At 40.8% G+C, this 22,191-nt stretch overlaps 1 protein-coding gene across 2 annotated transcripts in view; it reads right to left on the bottom strand.

The window, feature by feature from the left end:
• The window catches only part of FRMPD4 (FERM and PDZ domain containing 4), a 293,442-nt gene extending 271,468 nt beyond the window's left edge, over positions 1-21,974 (bottom strand). The window contains exon 1 of one of the 2 annotated variants that reach the window (XM_054271553.1): positions 21,728-21,974. In XM_054271553.1, coding sequence (XP_054127528.1) covers positions 21,728-21,768 — 41 coding nt within the window. In that variant the 5' untranslated portion in view covers positions 21,769-21,974. The remainder of the gene's footprint in view (positions 1-21,727) is intronic. The other variant, XM_054271551.1, reaches the window with a different exon arrangement.
• Positions 21,975-22,191: the final 217 nt, after the last annotated feature.

Below are 22,191 nucleotides of genomic sequence, written 5' to 3'. Positions count from 1 at the left end.
ATATAGCATAGAACAAAACCAGCAACTCTAGAACAGCTGAACTTACCTATGTGCTGATCTTTAGAATCCAAGAACCTGTCATTTTAAAAAAAACGAGGTGATCAACAGAGGCCCTCAAAACTAACAGGTACAAGGCTGTTGGTGGACAAATGGAGTAAATCAAGACAGGAAAGAGCATGAACACAGTGCCCAGATATAATACTGCACACATTTGTCCTGTTCAGATAGTACTATCTGTTCAGGTATCTGTACTATCTGTCCTGTTCAGATAGTTTCCTAGTTTATAGTTTAGTCAGCAGTTTTGTTAGCTTTCAGAACACTTTCAATTCATCATATATTCAAGCAGAAACAACAAAAGTTCACAGGATTTGCTCCTATACTCAGAGCTGAACAAACAGTTGCATCATCCGCATGACCTACTAGTCCTCAGAGAATCTTCACTTGGTTGCCTTAGGACCAAGATGAACGGACAACTCATTTCTCTCAGAAAACACTGGGAAGAAAAGGGGGAAGGAGTGTAGAAAATATGCTGTCCCTATCATGCATCATTCTTATCTTTTGGCTTAAGAAACACCAGGGTTTTCCTTTAAGATCCCTCAAGAAGCATTTGGAGCTGCAAGTGCATTGTGACCTGATGGGAGCCAAAGTTCGCTCTGAAACTGGCAGCCCATCAATTATCCCTTCTAATCCAATGAACCTTGACAGCTATAAATTCTGATAAACAAAACACATTATTACATAGCTGAAGATACGTGTAAGACAGCACTTTGAAGGCACCATCATGCTGCACAAACTTGAAAGCTGCCTTCTGGATCTTCTAAGACAAAATCCAAGGACACATTCATTGTCAGGTTGGACACAGCTCTGAGCAACTTGTTCTAACTTGTTCTAATTGTCTGGCTCATTGCAGCGGGGTTGGCCTAGATGACTTTTAATAGTCCCTTCCAACCAAAACTAGGGCAGAGAGGCCTTGCAGACAGACCTTAACAAATTGGCCATCACCTACCATGTGCAATGATGGGCACATGACCATATCTTGGGCAATCACCAACCATATGAAGTTTAACAAGGAAAAGTGCTGAATTCTATATCTGGGATGAGGAAACCCTGGTTGTCTGTATAGACTAGGAAATGAGAGGCTGGAGAGCAGTGCCAGGAAAGGGACCTGGGGTTCCTGCTCGATGGCAAGTTGAACATGAGCAGCCCTGAACATGAGGCAGCCAGGAGGGCCAGCCCTGTCCTGGGGGCATCAGGCACAGCATGGCCAGCTGGGCAAGGGAGGGGATTGTCCTGCTCTGCTCTGAGCTGGGGCAGCCTCACCTCGAGTGCTGGGGGCAGTTTTGGCCATCGCAGTATAAAAAACCCCTCAAGCTATTGGAGAGTGTCCAAAGGAGGAGCACAAGGACGTTGAAGAACCTTGAGGGGAAGTTGTCTGAGGAGCAGTTGAGGGCACTTGGTCTGCTCAGCCTGGAGAAGAGGAGGCTGAGGGGAAACCTCATTGTGGTCATGAACATCCTCATAAGGGGAAACAGAGGGGCAGGTACCAATCTCTTCACTCTTGTAACCAATGACAGGCTTTCATGGAACAGCATGAAGCTGAGCTGGGGGAGGTTTAAGTTGGATGTCAGGAAAAGGATTTTCACCCACAGTATAGTTGAGCAATGAAATAGGCTTTTAAAGCCTGTCAGAGTTCAAGAAGTCTTCAAACAATGCTCTGAGGTGCGTGGTGTGACTGTGCAGGGCCAGAAGTTGGACTTGATGATCCTGATAGGTCTCTTCTAACTCAGCTCATTCTATGATGCTATGATAATTCCATTATTCTAAAACGTGATGTATAGCACAAGCACAGCTAGTGTGACAATAATCTGATTTATCATGCATTTAATTTGCTTGCTAAAGAATGTGAAATTAACCTGTGTCACCAGCATTTGCAGTCATTAGTTCAGCATTATCTTGCTATAGGGATGCTCAAATGCTTCCTGACATGTGAACTTCAAAGAGCTGACACGACAGGGACCTTGGGTAAAGAATCCTGAGGGAGGAGTGGCAGCTCACCACAGATATGTCACAGCCTCAGTCTTCTTCAAGGGGAAATGAGAAAACAAACAAACAGAAAGGGCTTCAATCACCTCCTCCTTAATCTCTGACAGAGCAATCCAAGTAGACAGGAAGAGGAGATGACCACACTTTGGGAACAGCTATTATAGGACACAGCACATATAAATACTCCACAGTCCTGGAAGCTTCTGTGAGTGACAGTAAACAAGCTGTGTCAAGACAAAGGAATTATGATAGCACTCCTAATTTTGTGGTGCCTTTCTTATCATGCAATGTTGGCATGGACTACAGTTCCAATGGGCCATTTTCCTCACTTAAGCATTAAAATACTTTCACCAAATTCAACACTATACAATTTAAGAAACAATTGTCTTAAAAAAAGGAGGTGCATCCTGGAGTCATCCCATGTCTGCCTTCAGACCAGTGTAGTCCCCACATATAAATCATGTTCATTTGGGGCAAAATCCCTAGGGGATTTTAAAGAGGCAACATTTCTGTAACTGCTCATCCAGGGACCACTAAAAGCATAACATAACACGTCAATACATCTTCTCTAAGAATTAAAAAGGGAACAAAAATAGTCTTGGAACTTTCTACACTGATTTCAAAGAGACTTCAGCTAAGTAGCTTCAAAATGACAGTTCTGCTTTAGTCTCCCAGATTAGCTTGTTAAGTCTATGAGCATAACACTGGAAATAGCACATCTAAAGTAATAAAGCAAATAGATGCAGACATGAAATTTGGAGTTCTCTCCCAACAATAAACTGAAAAACAAAACAAACAAAACTAGAAAGAAAAAAATTGCAAGAGGCTAATAAGATTGCAGGGTTTTTTTTAATTTTTCTTTTCAAAATACCATGTATCACACTCCTCAAGCTAATGCAGGCAAACTTAAGTCTCAGAAAACACTTAGGAGAAGGCTATACTCTTGAAAAGTCTCCTAATTTGAGTAGGAAGCAGTTGCACATCTGTCAACAAGACTTTGCAACCAAAATAGCTATTGCCATCAAGGAGACCAATTTGCAAAATTTAATCAACACCTCCATCTCCTTACATACTTCCCATTAGTGATTAGCTTCAATACTACCTTTGCTCATCACACAATGTTTGTAATTATCATTAAAAATACATAATTTGTAAAAGTACATATAAATTTATATATATTTGCAAACTAGCAATCCTACAAATAAGCATGACTATAAAAAAGCAAGAAAGACCATAGGAACATGCTATATGACCCACAATAAGACACAACTACTGTAATTAATAAACCACATTAAAAAGCTGTAAAAAGCATGAGTCTCAACTATCCAACATACCCAGTCTGCACAGCAACACACAATATTCTTCCTGATTCATGAAAAGCACCGCTGGTCTTACAAACCAAATACACTGGTTAGCTTTAAATAGCAAACCACAATTTGGTTTTGCATTAAAAGTCCTCGTGCCAAGCACAGCTTTTCCTAGTCTTTCCACTTCTTCCATTTCTCTCCTCCCTTTTGGAGCCCACAACGGGCTGAAATTCCCATTCTTTATTCACATGCAGTCTAACAGAGTAAGGCACTCTGAATTAACTCGTGTGGCCCCAGCATTTCCATGGCTTGGGATGTGCCTCATGGAGCTCAGCCACATCTTAGAAACAAGGTCTTCATTTGTGCTCCCTCTTCTGGCTTTGGGAGCATACAGCACAGCCACAGCAGGGTGACACGGACAGCCACCCCTGCCTGCAGCCCCTCCTCCCCAAAACACAACGCAGAGCCACAAGGAAAGCATCCACAAGGAAAGCATCCACAAGGAAAGCATTCACAACCTGCACACTGCCACCTGCTGTGGCGGAACATGCCACCAGAACAACCCAGATCAGAACTCATGGCAGCGATTTATATTATTTCACCGCTCAAAACAGCAAGGATGCAGCTTCCAAAGAGGGAACAAAAATAGCTTCCAGCTAATTTTTTAAGCCTATCCTAATGTTAATTTTAGCTTTGGAAAACCATCACGTGTAACAGAACGCAGAGTCCAGCACCTTCCACAAGGAAAAAACCGAGTGACATTAAAGGCTTATATTTAGATATGTCTGGTATAAGAAGCTTTAATTTTCAAGCTTAGAATGCATTTTAATCATTTATATATTTATTTTCATAATAAAAACAAGGAATTATGTTATTTAGCTGGACTGTCTTTGGCATCAATGAAGTCCAGGAGAAGGAAGTGGGGGAAAAAAGCCAACTGCACCATAGCTGACTGTTCCAGCATAATGTTGCACTGCAGTGGAGGTCTATTTTGAGAAAACTATAGTTGCCAGCGGCATAGCCCTCCTAAGTCATTTTGGTAGAAGTTGTCAAAATACATGTTCTTTGGAGTCTTGCTAGATTTGGAATACTTTATCTGACCTTATTTTACAACAAAATGAAAATTTTTTACCATCCTCTAATAAAAGTATGTGAAGAAATGTTAACTCTGGATGAAAATAGAGTAAGTAAAATAATCTACAGTTTTCTCAGGACATGGAGGATAACAAAGTGGGACTAAGCAGAGGCAAAGTTGAGTGAGGAAGGGAAGAACACAGTCTTGGTATCTTTGTACATAAGAACAGCTTGGGAATGGCTAATGGAATGAGATGGAGAGAAGCTGCCAAAGCTGTTGGCTGTCGAGACCCCTAAGTCTCATCTCTTCTCTGCATGCCTGTGTTAGAATGAGAGAATAAAAGTCCTGGATAAGCCCAGTAAAAGGGACTGGAGTCAAAGGATCCCTTTCCTAGACAGCTAATTATAACTAATTAACAGCCAGACATTATATTATTCACTACTCCATTTTCCTTCTTGTATTTGTGGCAGAATTCTTTCTTCCTGGAATATCCTAATGCCTGGTAGTCAGGAGAAACAGATGTTGGCTCAGATCTCCAGCCTTCAGAGGGGATATGAAATGCACAACATCCAAAGAAGGGCAGAAATTCTGCAACACCATTGTGCCTAATGATATTTTCTACTAGCTACTGCCAAATGGTTTTCCAGATCTGCTCATCAGGGACATCTGGTATTCTGTATTAGCCAACATGAACTGGTCTGGAACATTCAATAGCCTCAGGAATGTGGTGTAAATTTTCATACCTAAGGATGCTTCTTTTTGTGATAACAAAGTTACTTGGACTCTTCTGTAGCTTTTGGAGGTCACCAAAATTTTAGGTTATATCAAAACATTGTAAATGGGCTCTATAGCTCACCTACACACTTGCTTCAGCAGCTATCAAATCTCATTTGGCATCCAGCCTTTTTAGTTTCTGGAATGATTTGTCCAGTGATTCTGCATGGTCTGTAGGCAGCTTCAGAAATGGTGCTAATAAACTCTCACAGAAGTTGATGTATGTGAAACTAGGTAACTGCAGCTCACTTTGGCATACCAACTAGAGAATGTAGGGACACTCAAGAGTAGGTAGAACATCTCTTGCCCTCCATTTTGTTATTTATTCTACAGTTCCTGTAGACAAGGGAAGATTTAAACTACTGAAGAAAAAAAAGAACTGGAGAAATCTAAACATAAATCATCATATTTTCATTTACCAACAAACTCTCATCAGCTGACCTACAGCACATCTTCCAGATTCTCATCACTTTATTTACTGTTTAATCCTCTCCAAGTGGAAAAATGGTGATAGAATTCAATTATTTTACCAACATATACAGACTGTTACATTCAGAATATCCTTCTAAATTACAGTTTATATTAAGTGCTGTGCAGCCCATGGAAGATGGATGAGAAGACACTTCTCCCAATGAAGCATAGGAAAGCTTAAGGCTCCTGTTTTCTTTGTGGTAGCAATATGTTACCAACAAATACAACAGAACATTTTCCAAAGTGCTATTCCTCATGACACCCTCTCCATACTAAGGTGAAATACAGCTGAAATCTGTAGCAAAGTGAACTTTGACTCTTTTTGCCTAATTTCATCAGCTAGAAGTCAAATTACACGCCACAAAAACCCGCAGATTCTAATTTTATGCTTAATCAGACTATAATATTCCAGAAAAATACAAGCCTTGATGGTATTTATGGCTTGCAAAGAGCACAAGTACTGAACAGGCATTTATATTGGATACACATATTGTTTCATAAAACTTCCCCCTCTTAAGTCTGTTTTGTCTTTTCTTCCTCTTTTTTTTTTTTTTAATATGCTCTGGAGGTCCAAAGTTTTTGATGAAATAAGGGTAAATATCAAACCCATGCTTTACCTCACCTGAAAATTTAGTTTTGTATCCCTAAGCAAATCCCCTTTTTGCATCAGTTCCCAAATATTCACCAGCATGTGGAAGCTCTTCCTATCCCCCAGCACTTTTTTTTAGAAACAACATCTGAAATATAGTTTTAAAACAATATCTACCTGCAATGTTCCAGGTGAGCATGGATTGTCTCACAAGATCTTCAAATCTATACCCCATAACAGTGGAAACTAAGCAATCCTTTAAAAAGCACTGCCAAGTCCATCCCTTAGATGAACAGAACACTCTGGTTTCAGAGCCTAGCACTGAATGCTGATGGGTTTTCTACAAGAAACTCAGGAAAATATAAGAGTTTATTTTGCAAATGTTTAAGAAGTTAGAACCCAGTAACATGAATGAAAAGCTGCTTCCAATCTACTGACAGACATGTCATTCTAAACATTTTCAGCAAAAGCATTTCTCCTGATTTTCTGAATTGTGGAAGTAAAAATCAGAAGGGAAAAAAAATAAAAAAAGAAAGTAAGCAGGGAAAATAAAAAAAGCCTACCAGTAATGCTGTTGGAGTTCCCATTCAAGGGAGCAGACTCCTGGCTAAATCCAGAATAAAGTGATCTTGACTGCAGGTGGTGCACTCTTCTGTCACCACCAAGTGCCACTGCAATCAATCAGAATCACTATAGGAACGTGGGGCAGAGGAAAGCAGACAGTTTTTAAATCGAAATGTAAAAGGTGCATTTTTAATTTAAGCATGGGTATTCTTAATTATGAATTAGAAGGGCATATTTTAGGACAATTCCACATGGAAATAACATGTCCTTTAAAAAATTCTTAATGTCCAATATCTACTTGGCATAATGAAATGCCAAAGGTGGCCTTAAATTTCAAAAATCAGCTTGAATTTATTGCATCTTCATGTGGAAGTTCAGTATTCATTAGGTTATAGAGTACAGATACCAAAATCCTAGTTCTAAGAGGAATAAATAGTAAAAAATGGCCTTTAATTGTTGGGGTTTTGTCCTACCCCACAATCATGAACTAAAAAGAAATGCTCAAAAAAACAGACAATTAGAACTGCTGGCTTTTTCTGGAACAAAATTTCTCCCAAGTTTTATCAGGTGACAGTTTAATTCTGCGATCTGATCCATTGAGCCCAGTGTCTGGTCATTACACAGGTGAGTTTTCCTTCCAGTTGACCACCATCCTTATCACTATGTATTTGTATGTGTTGATAAATATCAAAAAATAAACAAGTCACCAGGAATTAAGCTGCAGAAGTACCTTTCTCAGAGGTGAAACAGTACTTTTTTTTTTGTACTGTGAAACAACCACAACTTTCAATACAACAGGCCTAAGCTATGAAAGTCTAACTTGAGAATGGAAAGCCATGATCTTTGCCTCCAAAGTGACTGTTCTTTTATATAGCAAAGACTCTCGACAGATATTTTCTAGGAGCTGTATGGTGAGCTGAGCAGGCATGTGTACACAATGATGCATTCACAGACCCCTAAATCACCAAGCATGCAACTCCTTTGCCATCATTAACACTGGGTTTTCGGCAAATTATTCAAAACAGTTGCCAGACTAGATTTGCCATTTTGAAGGATAGACCATGTAATCTTTCAGTGTATTACAAATCCCTGCTGAAGGTCTGCCAAGGCTGGGAACCACCACCTGCAGAAGCAGCAGAAATGGGGAAGCAGGCCCAAGGTATGTGTGGCAGGTTTCCTCTCCCCACCCAGCCTGGCAGCAGTAAAGGCTGCAGCTCAGCACTGAGGATGCTTCATTTATTCCACTCAGGTACACGGGGCAGTTGTGGCTGGTCAGACACACTGAACTGGCACCTGGGACAGGCAGGTCCTACCAGATGAAATTAGAGCTACAGTTAAGCCTGCAAAGAAAGTTTTGGCTGTGATTCAAGCTGCACTGTTATTTACTGAGCAAAGAGATGCTGTACACAGGATCAAAGGAGACTAAGGGGTGACCTTATCACTCTCTTCAACTTCCTGAAGGGTGGCTGTGGTGAGCTGGGGGTCGGTCTCTTTCTCCGGGCAACAACAGACAGAACAAGAGGACACAGTCTCAAGCTGCACCAAGGGAGATGCAAGCTAGAATTAAGGAGGAAGTTTTTTACAGAAAGAGTGATCAAATACTGGAATCATCTACCCAGGGAGGTGGTGGAGTCATCATCCCTCGAAGAGTTTAAAAAAAGACTGGATGTGGCACTTGCTGCCATGATCTAGTTGAAGTGTTAGAACATGGGTTGGACTCGATGATCTTACAGGTCTCTTCCAGCCTAGAATTTCTGTGATTCTGTGTGATTTGGCCTATGCAGGGTGCACAGACCAGCTGGAAGGAGAAAAATCCACCTCATGTCAGTTATAAGGTCTGTGCTGCTCAGCTCAGAAAGAAAAAAAAAAGGATGAAGACAGAATAAAACAATTGCATATATGTGAGAAACAAAGTAGCCATGCTGTACTTACTTACTCAACTTTTGCAAAGACTACAAAAAATGAGAGTAAAGTTTCCTTATGGTTTCACACAACACTAAACAAGCTTTACAGCTTCCTGCCACTGTTCACTGAAGGCAGAATCACCATGATCTTCTAATGCTCAGAACTGCTCTCCCTTGAACATAAATATAAATGAAAGTCTAAACCACATATTCCCCCAACACCTTTAAAAGCCAGAATACTGAACTAATAAATTAATAAAAAAGAGATCTGGATCAAGAAGGTGTCTGTTGTGGTCAGAGTGCTCTTACACACTCATTCCTGAGCCCCTGCCAATAGTGCCAAGCAGCCCAATCACAACAAGTGGTGAGTCAGCATTAAGCACTCACTGTGAAAGGGGGGAACTAGCAAAAAAAAAAAGCTGCTCAAGTTGGAAACTGATTGGAGGGGGTTGGGGGAAAGGAAGTAAAACAGCAAACTATACCACAGAAATTAAGAGACAAACTGTTTTCTGCTTATCATCACATTTGTAGAAAAAAAAATGAATATTTTGAACACTGAGTAGATTAAATGTCAGTTCTTATAATTACAGCCTGGTAAACAAATATATACAAATAGTGCGGGTAACATTTTATGCAGCTCAAATAAATTTCAGCCATTTTGGAATAACACCCAGTAGAACAGGTATTGTGTCCTCTAGTTGGAAAACTGTTCATTGCAGCACTGAACTATGAACTGTTTGGAAAAAAAAAAAAAAAAAAAAAGAAAAGAAACTAACGCTGTTTTACCTTCTACTATGAAAGAAACATTTTAAACATTTAACATCAAAACAGAATTTCTCTTTTTCAGAACCAGCACATAACATGAGGAGATGGGATGAACTCTGACATTAATGGCTTAAGAACACTAATGTAAGGGAAAAAACAAAAACATACATTTGTCCAAGGCTAAAGAGCAAGATGAGATTTGGACAAGCTTTAGAAAACACAACAAAAAGCAAATCAACAGTCTGCTATTAAAGAAATACAAAGTATTTTTACTGATATGAAGGAGAAGGCTTGCACTGACATCTGGAAGAGTGAAATTCATCCTTTACCCTTGACAGGGTAGGCTACTATTAAAATCTATTGAACAGTCAGGGCACCAAGTAGCACACGCAGATACCATGGACAACTTGAATCCAACAGGACAACCGTGGAAACAAGAGGCAGGGGCAAAGAATCTGCCAGCTTTCCACACTGCCATTTCAGAGCATCCCTGTCTTAACCAGACCTTCACAGGACCTTAATGCCTATTAAAGCCAGCAAAAGACAAGAATAATAATCAATGTCTTGCTTTGAAAGACCACGCCTTCGTATCAGTAAACAGATATACAACATATTCAGCATCAAAAAATAAATATATTGGAAGTTTTTTTCTCCAAACATGCCAACTAAAGAAAAACAGACTTGTATTCCACTGTTCATATTCCACGGATATTACTTATAAAGTGGTCTTCTTTAAGACATGCTAACTATAAGTCACGCAGATGCATGATGTTAGCTACCTAGGAAAAAAAGTGCAAAAGCTACAGTAATTTTGTAGCTTTTTTTGTAATTTTTAGTTTTTGTAATTGTGCATCCTGAGAGTACTTCTTTGGATATACTATATTTTTTTTTTTACAATAAAACACCCAAGCTAAAAGAGCTTTAGTAGTCCTAAATTTAATTTTTTTCTATGAAATCATTTGTTGTGAGGCTTTTTAGATTTCTCCTTTAGATGTATCCTTCAAGATCCCCATCACCACCACCATTTTTAGACCACATATTCAATGATGTGATAGAGTTGATGGATAAACATTGCAAAGTATGAAATTATCAATGAGGAAAGGGGCTGATGAAGTGCCATATATGTATAAGAAATGACAGAAGATACAGAAGGAAGAAAAATTGCTGTATGGAAGATCCTCAAAGTTTACTACTGCTGTTGCTAAAAAAGAGAAAGCCATGTGGTTCAAAGCGTAATTAAAAACTCAGACTACTTATGCACCTATAAAACTCCCATTTCCAGTTTCAAAATGAAGAGTATTTGAAAAGCAAGCCATTAGTACTCTCCAGTTATTTTTCTGTGGTCTCAGAAGTAGCACAGACACTCTATACTTGCTTCTGTAAGATGTTCTTTCCAAGTTCAGAAATAGAGCATTTGAAAGAAACCTTTTATGTCTTCAGACAGCTTACAGAACTTGGAAAATACATCCATGGAAAGGATATAACTGCAAAATTGCTGCTAGGAATGAACACGTGTTCATTATTTAAAAGATAACAAAAAAAAAAAAAATTAAACAACCTCTCATTTATCCTGGATAGTTCACCATCTACAAGCAATCTAAGAAAATTAGTCCCTTGGACAACCACACTCCTCTGCTGCGTAATAAAGCAAAAATACGATTAGAAATCTGCTTTTAAAAACAACAGGAAGCCAGTTTCTTTAGACTGCATGGCATGGTAGCAAGGGTGCAATACCTTCACACATCAGGATGTGCAAGATACACAAAGCTGCATTTAGCACACAGAACCTGTACTGGCTTTCCCAAGTGCCAAGCAAAGCCAAGTCAATTAAAGGCAGCAGAACAGGCTTCAAAGGCAGGAAATGACAAGGAAGCAAGAGGAACTAGGAAAGATCATAGGAATTTCAGAGGGGCTGAAGCAGCCTCTCCTCACTGCAAGCCATCTTTTGCAGAAACTCCCCTCTTCCTGGATTTCTCATACGTGGGGCTCTCACGTAGCCTCCCCACTCCTCAGCTCCCAGAGGTGCCTGGAGAAAGGTTTCACCTCCCTGTTCTCCCACAGCACCACCCACCACCAAATGGGGTGCAATGTGACAGAGCTCAGCATACACCAGAAGCTCCATTTCCCCTTCTCCCCTTCCACCTCGCTGCCCAAGACAATATGTATGCTTCAATCACTTCTGCCAAGCCAGCTTAGATATCTATACCAGCAGAAATTAAACAAACCAAAACCAGTTTTCCAGTGGTTTTAGTCCCTGAAGTAGCTCACCATGGTGTGAGACATAAAAGGCTGCAGAGGACAGAATGGGAAAACTGAAAAGCAAAAGAAAATGGAAATCAGACCCCACAGCCTCATTAGGTCTTCTGCCAGTAGATTTTACACGAGGTTGATCATATTACAGAAGTGCCCCCTCAAAATGCCTCAGAGTACCTTAGTTCTAATTCTCCCCCGTGCCAATTGAAAAAAAAAAAAGAAAAAAAAAATGCCTTCTGGTTTTTTGGACTTTTTTAAAGCCAAAATGAAACATAAACACATTCCCCAACACCTACATATTTTGCAGTCAAGTTATCTGCATTCAAAGAGGGGGAAATCACAGGGTTCACCAGTGAACCAATGCAGGAGTTGAGCTTCTAAGAGGAGTTGAGTTGACCCTAAGAGAAGGCACCATTCTGAATGCAGGGTCTCCAAAACAGAAAATACTCAGGGAGTCAAAGACCATCTTATTATTTCATGTGTTGAGTGAGATCAAGCTTAGCCACCAGAAACCCCTTAGAAAATTAAAGGGCTTTCAAGAAGAAACTCAAGACCTTAGAAACCAAAAAAGTTGTTTCTGTTCCAAGGCTGAAGTGAATTCTTCCCTTTTTTAAAACAGCAGTCACTCAGATTACAGCACATCTCACCAATTAATTCAAACAGCCTTATGAAGCAACTAAACTTCTACCCAGGCAATAATGTAAGTTCACCTTCACAAAAAGATCAGCTAGTCTTGAACAATTAATTCAATTAACTCAGGCAAATTAGCCGTCACCCAATACAACATTCATTTAATTCCTTTCTCCAATTTCTCTTCCTTCCTTTGCCGTTCCTCCCCCATTACACACTGTAGCCCAGAGTCACCTTGCCTTCAAATCAGAATAGTCAAGTACAGATAATTCCCCACATGCAGTTTTTCTCTGTCCCCCTTCACTGTGTGCCCTGACAGAGGAGAAGGCACTCCTTGTAAACATGACAGGTAACACACAATACATTATGCAAAGCAAAGACCTAGGCAGGTAGCCAACTCCATGAGAAATCTATCTGCCACCCTCACTGGGGAAAAATATTCTTCAAAGATAAAAATTAAAAATTCAGTCAACATCATCTGAGGTTAGCCACAAGTCAAAAATAAAAAACAAGAAAAGCAGATGCCTTTAAATAGCAACTTTCATATGATCCAAAGCCTAATGCCAGTAAAAAACCTGTGAAATTTGGTAATTTCTACCTGAACACATGAACTACATTTTGACTTATCAGCCACATTGTACAGTCAAAACAAAACTTGTCTTTTCTGATAAAGGTGCACAACCTGTTACATACTGCAGTGTTAAACAGACAGCCCATCCCTTTCTAGAGTGGGTAAGGCCTTGACAATATTGCCATACATAACCTTAAAATTTTTTTTCTTTGTTTTTTGTGGGATAAAGGTCTGACATCATAAGCAAAGAAAAATCACAGGATTATAGAATGGTTTGGGTTGGAAAGGACCTTGACTATCAGGTCCAGCCCCAAAGTCTGAACTTCAGCCCTGCTGGAGCAGGCTCTGCTGTGCAATTACAATCTCTGCTGTCTCAAGGCTCCTGTCATGGATGCCTCAAGGCTTGTCACAGCCTCATTTAGAGTAAGTCAAAGTCAGTGCCATCATTCAGGCATTCAGGTAATGAAGCATCCTGCCTCTACAAATCTGCTTACAAATGGAATATTTCCAGATTTCTCCTCCAGTTCTCTCCTGCTCTATTTCAGTCAAACACAGAGCACAAGTGAAATAAGGCAGCTCGGTCTTGTAACACATGCCAGGCTTGTTTTACATGGCTGATGCCACTGCCAGTACTCCTGGTAGCATTGACTGCCATTGAATAATGGGCATTTTGCTTTCCAAACATATGAGTACTGCCAAATCCAGAGGAATATAATCACAAATTCAAGATTAAGAACAAACAGTGAAACTGCAAAATCTATAAGCAACATAAGCAAAACCTTACGGGCTGCATAATGCTGGAAAAGTATTTTAAACAAATATGTAAGCACTTTAATGAAAAAGGTTGACAGTTTATCTGAACAATTATAACTCAATCACACACAAACATTAACGAAAACCTCCATTCTATATAAGGTACAATCAGTACTACAAAGTTTTACAAATAGCGATTTTAGATTTTCTTCTTAAAAAACATTAGTTTCAAAAATTATGTCTTTTCTCTCCCACTCTCCAAAAACAAACAGAAAGGACATAGGAAGAAATAAATTCTGAAGAACAGAAGGGAGACTTTTTTGGTCTTTTTGATTGTTAATGTAAATCACGAAGTAGTTTTGATCAATCCACAAATATATACCTTTTTGTTTTGATTATCTATAGATACAAAAATAGTCATAATACCTTACAATATCCCAAGTCTCTTTCCCTTAAAGTTTCCAAAAATTCATAAAAATCCAAAAATAAACTCTATCAAGAGCCAGATCATAAGAAGAGTCATTCCCAGCATTTGACTCTAACATACAAATATTCCTTCTTATTCTTCACCGCCTTCTTTCTATTTTTTGTATAATTTTTTTTTTTACCAGTAGTTCGCAAAATCTTGCAAGATATCCATCTATTCTGCAGAGCCCTATCTCTCCACACTCTCATAGCTGAAACTGATACCTGACAAGTCCCCTCACTAACTTTATTATAATTAAAAATGTTGGTTTTTAAAACTAATGAAAAGAAATGTCTCAGCTTGTAGCCAATAATCAACCTCTAAAAGGGAGTTTCTGTATGCTCTAAACTAAAGGAATGCTGGTAGAAACTTCTCCCACAGCAGGTTCTAATTTAGATCAGAGAGACTTTTGAGTACTGGAGTACTTTACATCTCTAGCTCCAATGTACTTTCACAGGTTTAGATTTTAAGCAGTGTGGATTTCACTTGGATTTGAAATGCAATTACTTACTGATATTTATACTACTCCACTGTTACTTGTTTCATTTCCAGTCAATTGAACAATTATCAGAAACAGAGTCTCACTGATAATTTTAAAGGTCTTTAAGCATACCTTCAATAAATGTGCAGCCTTTCCACTTCACAGATTTCTTCAAGGTATGTCACAAAACTAGTCATTTTATTCCTAATTATAAAAAGCAGCTTTAAATACAGTTTGGTATTATCAGAAGTCAATTCCTGTTCAAGCATGTCCCTGTAGTATTTAAACACTGATACTTTATCAGCACCAAAAGTTTCCATAACGTGGATTCATATGGGTTATATGCACACAGTCATGAAAATGAGTAGTTCATGTACCTGGATGGTCTTCCCTGATTTAATAGAGCTATTTGTGCATGGCACAGTAGGACTGGAATCCAAAATTACCTTCCCTTTCCTCATATTTGATTTTTTGCATTATTTGTCTACAGCAGATAGAGATCCTCCCCAGATGATGGCTTATTTTATAAAAGGCTCCTGCATTACTTTAGTCAATTCTTTGCCCCATCAGTCAGATGCTAAGTTGTGATAGATCTGACATAACTGTTTGGAAATGCTCTCAAGAGCAGTAAAATACCCCTTCTGCATCACATTATGAGTGGAGCTGACACCATGTATTATCCTCTCATTATTTCAGGTCATGGTTTGTATTCCCTATGAACAGCTTGGTACACTTCCATAATGACCTAAAATGCTGCAAAATATGGAAACTTATCCTCATTTTTTATTACTGCTATGGTGAGAATTTTTTTCAATTTAACTGAAATTTCCCACATGAATCTGTCAGGCTGAAAAGCAGGCTTCTCAAAAATAAACCAACCAACCAAATCACATCAGGAGCAAGCAAACCTTCTCCTCCCTCAAAAAACTAAACATAAACTGTAAAATACCTCAGGCTTTTCCTGGTACCAATGAAATAGAGGCAAAAACCCACAAAAAACCCTCTTCTGTCTTCTCACACCATATAAAAATTTTAACAGAGTGACTTAAACATGCACACACAAGAACTTTGGTGCAGGCTACAATTGTAAGAGAAATTGCCCCGAGATTCTTGATTCGGACATGTCACCAACAATTTTACACTACAGATTGAAGTCCTCCAAAATAAACCAAAAGCAAACAGAAAAGATATCTTCCTAGAAATAAAAGCATTATATTGAACCTGCACATTTTGATTTTTCTGAAATCAAAGCATCAATTCTCAAAGTTTGCATTCCATCTTCTTCAGTAATTAGTACAAGAGGAGAAAGAAAGCAACACTTTGGGCTCATTCTCTATATTTTTTTTTGCTTTCTTAAAAATTTCTGGAGACAATGTTGCTTCTGGTATAGAGAACTTACATATTTAACAGAGTTGCATCATCATTTACTGGCCACTTTACAAGTTTACAGCAGTTCATAATGTAAGCAGTGGTTTTAATAAATCTCTAAACTGCTGAAGTCACAATGACATACAACATTACTAGCATCACAAACATTAAAGTATATGTCTCTATTATGTGTGTCAGCTAACAAAACAAAACAGACAAATAAGAAAATATATGGTAACATTCCTATATTAATGTGACTAGGCAAATGTGCCATTAAATGTAATGCAGTCCTCAAGGAAAAAGGCTGAAATGAATTATTGGTTATTTGAATTATCATCCTGTATAATAAAATCCTTTTTGGAATTAAATTACCTCCTTTGAACATGAAAAGGATAATCATAGGCTTTCTTGCTGAATCTTTTGTAAATACTGAAAATAACTTACAAGCTACAATATTGTCATTTCAAAGAGTACTCATAAAAATTGTTCCAAAAATCATATGCAAAACAGCATCAGTAAGTTAATCACACTTTCAATTGTCTCTCCATTAACATAGAGTTTTTTTAAACTTCACAGGAAAATAAAGGCTTGGCAAGGAAAATCACAGAAAAAGAAAGGTGCTATTCTGATAAAGACAAAGAAACATCCCAAAATATTCTTCAATTAATTAAAATTTTTTAAAAAACAAAAAAATCACCTCAAGAAAACCCCAAAAACACAAACAACAGACAGGCTAATTTTGGAACTTTAAATCTAAAAACATATATCTGCTTGGCTGAACAAAAACAATTGAATCATGAAGTCAAGCAACCTGATTCCCTAAAGAAAACAAACAAACAAAGAAAACCAAAACAAACAAACAAAACCACAACAGAGTTTAGTAGTCAGAAGATACAGGCACAGCTTCTAGTCTGTTAAATTTTAAGGCAGATCTAGGAGAGAACCTTTCACACCAGTCTGGCAGGACTAATGTCAGTATCTGGAGAGAACAAAACTGAGCACAGGGCTACAAAGGCTGGAAAAGGAGAGAACAAATCAAGGCTACACATCACTTCAGGCTTCTTTCACTTTTATCAGCAGCAAGAACCCAAAAGTTCAAACATCTGTGTAGGTACCAAGTCAGTCTACCTGACTAGAGATGGCCAGCTATGGAAGGATAAACACAAAAGATAAGAATGTGAGATTTATTCACTCCAATGGAAAAGGACTTGGTAAGAAGTTCCTTTTCAGTTAGAAACCCAGCCTCAGGTTTAGTATAATCATAGCAAGAAAATATATTTGACTGTTCTGTGAATAGAAGAGCTTACAGGGTTAAGGGATTTTTTTTTTTTTTGTCATTGTTTTAAAGCCAATTCTAAGGTCCTGGCTAACAAGGATATGACTATTCACATCCCATTTTAATGGAATAAATTTAAACTCAAGGATAATGGATGGCAATGCTAAACTTGAGCAGAAATTAAAGATCCAGGTCGGACAAATTTACATACCCCATGTGACAAATTGGCATGGCTATTAAGGGCAGGTCCAAACCTTCCTGGTATCCCCCTGTTTGATATAAGGGTTTAACTCTCCAATTGTTATCCTTTTAATGGCTATAATAAGGTCTCAATTTCTACTTTCCTACCCCATACTGCAGGCCTACTTGGAGATTTTCTTTCTGGTGACAAATTACTCCTGAGCTCAGAACTTCTCCCACAAATGTAACTGTGTGACAGAGATGCTCACCCTACCCTCAGCAGTATTGCCACAGCTGAGAACCTGACAGCCACTCACGCAGACAGTCGTGTCATTTTCTCCCTAGTGTTATCTGGCAAAGCTACAAACAGGGGCACAGGAGCTTTGTATCCCAGCTCTGGAGGGTCACTGCCTCACTCAGTCACATTCAGGTGACATCCAGACAAGCATCTTTCCATATCAAAGTTATAATTCCTGCTGTGAAAGCTCTGAAATAGAACTGACCTCAACAGACATCACAAAAACAGTCATTCCCAATAAAAAAAAAATTCCAACTAAAAATATATTCTATGAATACAGGCTTAAATTCTCAATAACTTCCATCCACTATTCTGACCTATTGTTTCATAGTTCACCTGTCCAGTATTGACTAGAAACTTGACACTGTGCCCTTTTCTCAGATTTACCTTGATCTGAAAACAGTTCCATGTTCAGAACAGCAGCACCATCCCTCCTCCACTCCCTATACCTATGCTCACGAATCACCACTCCTACTGTGAGTATACCAGGCAAGACAGACTTCTGAACCAACCTCAAGTGTCAGCTCTGCACCTCACCTATAGCACTAATACTCCACCCCAAGTTACAGATGCTACAACACCATCCATGCTTATGCTGGCCAAGGTACAGAAATATTCACCTGCACTAATCCTCCATCCCAAATTACACATACCACACCTATGGCACTAATCCTCCACCCCAAATTACAGATGCTACCACACCATCCCTGCTTATGCTGCCCACAGTACAGAAACATTCACCTGCCTTGTACAGCTCCACGTCAGGGCACTGATCCATTGAGCAACACTTATCAGTCATTCTCTACACTTGGACATTCATCACAATAAAAGGTGGTTGTTTGTTTGTGGTTTTTTCCTCCAGAGAATGACACCGTAAGATTTATACCAAAACATTTACTGCAGACCATTACCAGATTGGTGAATTTCCAAAATGGAATGGAGGAGAGGCTATGTCAGTGTGATCACTATTTTTGCATGGTATTTTTGGTTTCAGTGTCTGATGGGTATCTCCAAACTTTCAACAGAAACTTTATCATGAAGCATCTGTATGTTTATGCATAGTACACAGTGTGACAGACCTACAAAGCCAAGGAAAGGACAAGATTACCAGAGATCACATTTGTCATAAAACCAGTCAGGCATTCTCTGTCATTTCTGCACATAATCCTTTTCCAGATTATGTCCATATTTTTTACTTACCCAGCAAGTATGGACAATTGTTGAAGCCATTGTAGAAGCAGAGTCTCTAAAAGACCCTAAACACAAAGGTATCACATAAAAAACCCACATAGATAATCAAAATATAAAAAATTATGTATGCTATGTAACATTTTATATCCAGTAGCCACCTTCTAGGACTTTAGGCCTTATCTAAAGCTTCTTCCAGATAAAAAGTTTTACATGTTAATTCATCAAGACAAGATTTAAATTCTTACCAGACCCATTAAAATCAAATAATGGCTTTAGGAAGCATTCCTTCCAGTAGTCATGTATAACAGACCTTAAGTGTGCCACTGCCTGCAAAATCAAGGCTGCAGACTAAAACTTTACTAAGACTGTAGTAAAATACCTGCAACTTAAAATGAGGAGATCTGAATGCACAACAAAATAAAATTTAAAATAATTTCAGCACCAACCATGTTCAAAACAACTTTCTGTAGGTAATCTGCCTGTAAGATCACACTCTCAGTTAAATATTTTCTTCAGAAAGGCCTTCCTTCCTGCAGCAAACAACCAGCATTTTTGGGCAAACTAGTTTTCCAACCCAAATGCACAAAGGGACTAAAACCTGGGGTTTACACTGGAACCTGTCTTCTTCATGAAGCTCTTTTAAAACTGGAATAGACACCTGGCTGTAACCTAGGTAACAGCAAGTAAAGTCAAGTCCTGTGTAAACTATTATGTCTTTTAACAACCAGAAAATTAGAAATAAAAAGTGTAGCTCAGTACAGAAAGCGTGTACTGCAATCTGCAAGATAAACATAGTCTGTAAGTATTTCACATCCTTAAATGAAGCAGAGGCAGATACAAGCTTTAAAACTTGCAATTTCATTTCAGAAGGAACCTTCAGGCTCTTCTGAAGAATTTCTATGATCTGTCTTTACTTAAATGCAAATCTTAGCTCTATCTTCAAGTATGCAGAAAGCTACAGATTTTGTACACACCAAGAAAGACCCAAGCTTACAATATACATATCTAAAACCTACTATGCACCTGACATAATAAAATTTTTGAATGACACATCCCTTTCTCTGCCTTTGATTCTAGACCGAGTGTGACGTGAAGACCTGGGAGTTTTTCTAAAACATCATTTCAAAAAAAAAAATTGAGAAGGTCACACAATTCAGTTACCTGGAAATAAATACCATACAACATGACCTATTCCTTATCTACGTGAGCATATTTTCCCTCTCCTCAAAGTTTCTGCTGTAGTTCCTGCTGCTGCAGCTCTAGTGGTATCAGCCAGTAACACCACCCAAGGCAAGCCGAGGGGGCTGCTTGTATTGTCACTGTCACATGGTGTAAAATTGCTGGGAGCAGGATGAGACAATGATGTGCTTGAATGACAGCAGCTGTTCTGTGCTGGCATGCCACAAGCAGAGCTGTAATCACAGCCAGGTGCAATGGTGGGAATTTTGGGGGATAAAGGCAGTGCCTGCACCTGTGGCACTCTGTAACTTCAAGCCGTGCAATATTTGTTCTTTACAGACCATCTGTCATTTTGACAAGCTCCCTACCTGACCGTCATGGGAGCAGCCACCTTTTTTATTTCCTTACCAAGGCCTTTCTCCCTTTTGTACACCGTCCAATTTCTGCCTCATACGTGCCTCATAAACAGAAAAGGATATGGTAACTATGGTGTAGGAACCAGTGAATCATAAGAATTTGAAACACTCCTAGTTACAGTGATCAAAGCTAAATCCTTTAGGAAGATTATCCACACCAGAATCCTGAGAAATAAATGTGACTCAAGTACTTTCATACTGCATCTTTGAGATAAAGCACAATTCCCGGTGTAGCTGCGAAGGGCTACCTCCAGTTAGGCTGAACTACGGTGGGAACATTGTAACAGGGGCTGCCGTGCCTCTTGATCTATCTATGCAGCTCCAGGCCTGGCAACCGGCTGCGAACGCAACAGTCCACAGCCTGAGACCGCAACTCTGAGGCCATCCAAGAGAAGGTTTATTTGGAAAACACAGAAATAGAGAAAAACAATACAAATCGACCATACATTTAAACAACGAGGAGTACGAGCCTTACAAGCATGGGATGAGACTCCAAATCCACTCGCGCCCCTGCGCCCATCGCCGTGCGAAACGGCGGAGGGGCAGCGCTCACAAACGATGCGAGTGGCGACGATTTCGCCACTTCTCCAAAAATGCGGCTCCCGGGGGAGCCGGTGTGCCCGCGGGGCGGCGGGAGCGGAGCGGAGGGCAGGGACCCTTCCCGGCGGCGCGGCCCGGCCAGGCGCTGCTCGCTCTCGGAACTTCGCCCCCGCTCCCGCGGATGACCGACACCCGCACCGCGGCCACCACCCCCAACACCAACACACCCCTCAGCGCCGCCACCGCGCCCGGCCCCGGCTCTGCCGCCGCTTTGGCATTTCCAGAGGCACTCCGGCCGCCCATTCCGGCCGGCGTCTCAAGGAGGGCACCGCTCTCGCCCAACTGCGGCCGCAGTTCATTGTCCCTTCACACGGGAGAGGAAGATGGATGACCCATCCCGCGCAGGGACATGGGCACGGCCCGGGCAGATACCACGGACAGCGAGCCCCCACCGCCCCACCCCGACACGCCGAGCCCCGCTGCCAGAGAAGTTGGGAGCGGCTCGGGCGCTCCCCACGCCGGGCAGCCCCCGGCAGCCCCCATCCCTGCCTGCCCCCGCAGGGCACGGGCAGCGCCCGCAGCCGCGGGACGCCCGCGGTTCGCGGAGCAGCGGCGGTGGCGGCAGACACCTACCCGGAGAGCTTCCCAATCTTCACAAAGCTAAACACATCCATCCATGCGGCCGGCTAGCTCTGCCCGTCACACTCACTCACTCCAGCAGCAGCAGCGGCGGCGGCGGCGGCAGCAGCTCCATGTCGGGAGAAGGTTGCGTCCAGCGGCAGCAACAGCCCTTGCAAAAGAGCAGGAGCCGGCGGAGACAGCGGCTGCTACCCCCCTCCGGCGGGGAGCTGGGCGTGCAGCATTTCGCAGGACCGGCGCTCATCTGCGCGCAGCCCTGCCCCCGCTCCCCCCGCCCCGCTCCGCTCCCCGCCTGCCGAGCGCTCTCCCGGGCTGAGTCCGGAGCGGAGCGGAGCGGGGTGCCCGTCGGGAGCGCTGCCCGCAGCCTGCGCTCTGCCAGCCGGAGGGAGAGGCGGCCGCGCTCCGCCGCCGCTCCGCAGTGCCCGCAGGAGGGAGGCGGCGGGGCGCTGAGGAGAGCG

This window comes from Melozone crissalis, unplaced genomic scaffold, assembly GCF_028551555.1.
Source record: "Melozone crissalis strain CALT ecotype California unplaced genomic scaffold, PUWL_Pcris_2 ptg000013l_1, whole genome shotgun sequence".
Classification (NCBI taxonomy): Eukaryota; Metazoa; Chordata; class Aves; order Passeriformes; family Passerellidae; genus Melozone; species Melozone crissalis.
This window is presented reverse-complemented; position numbering and strand designations above follow the sequence as displayed.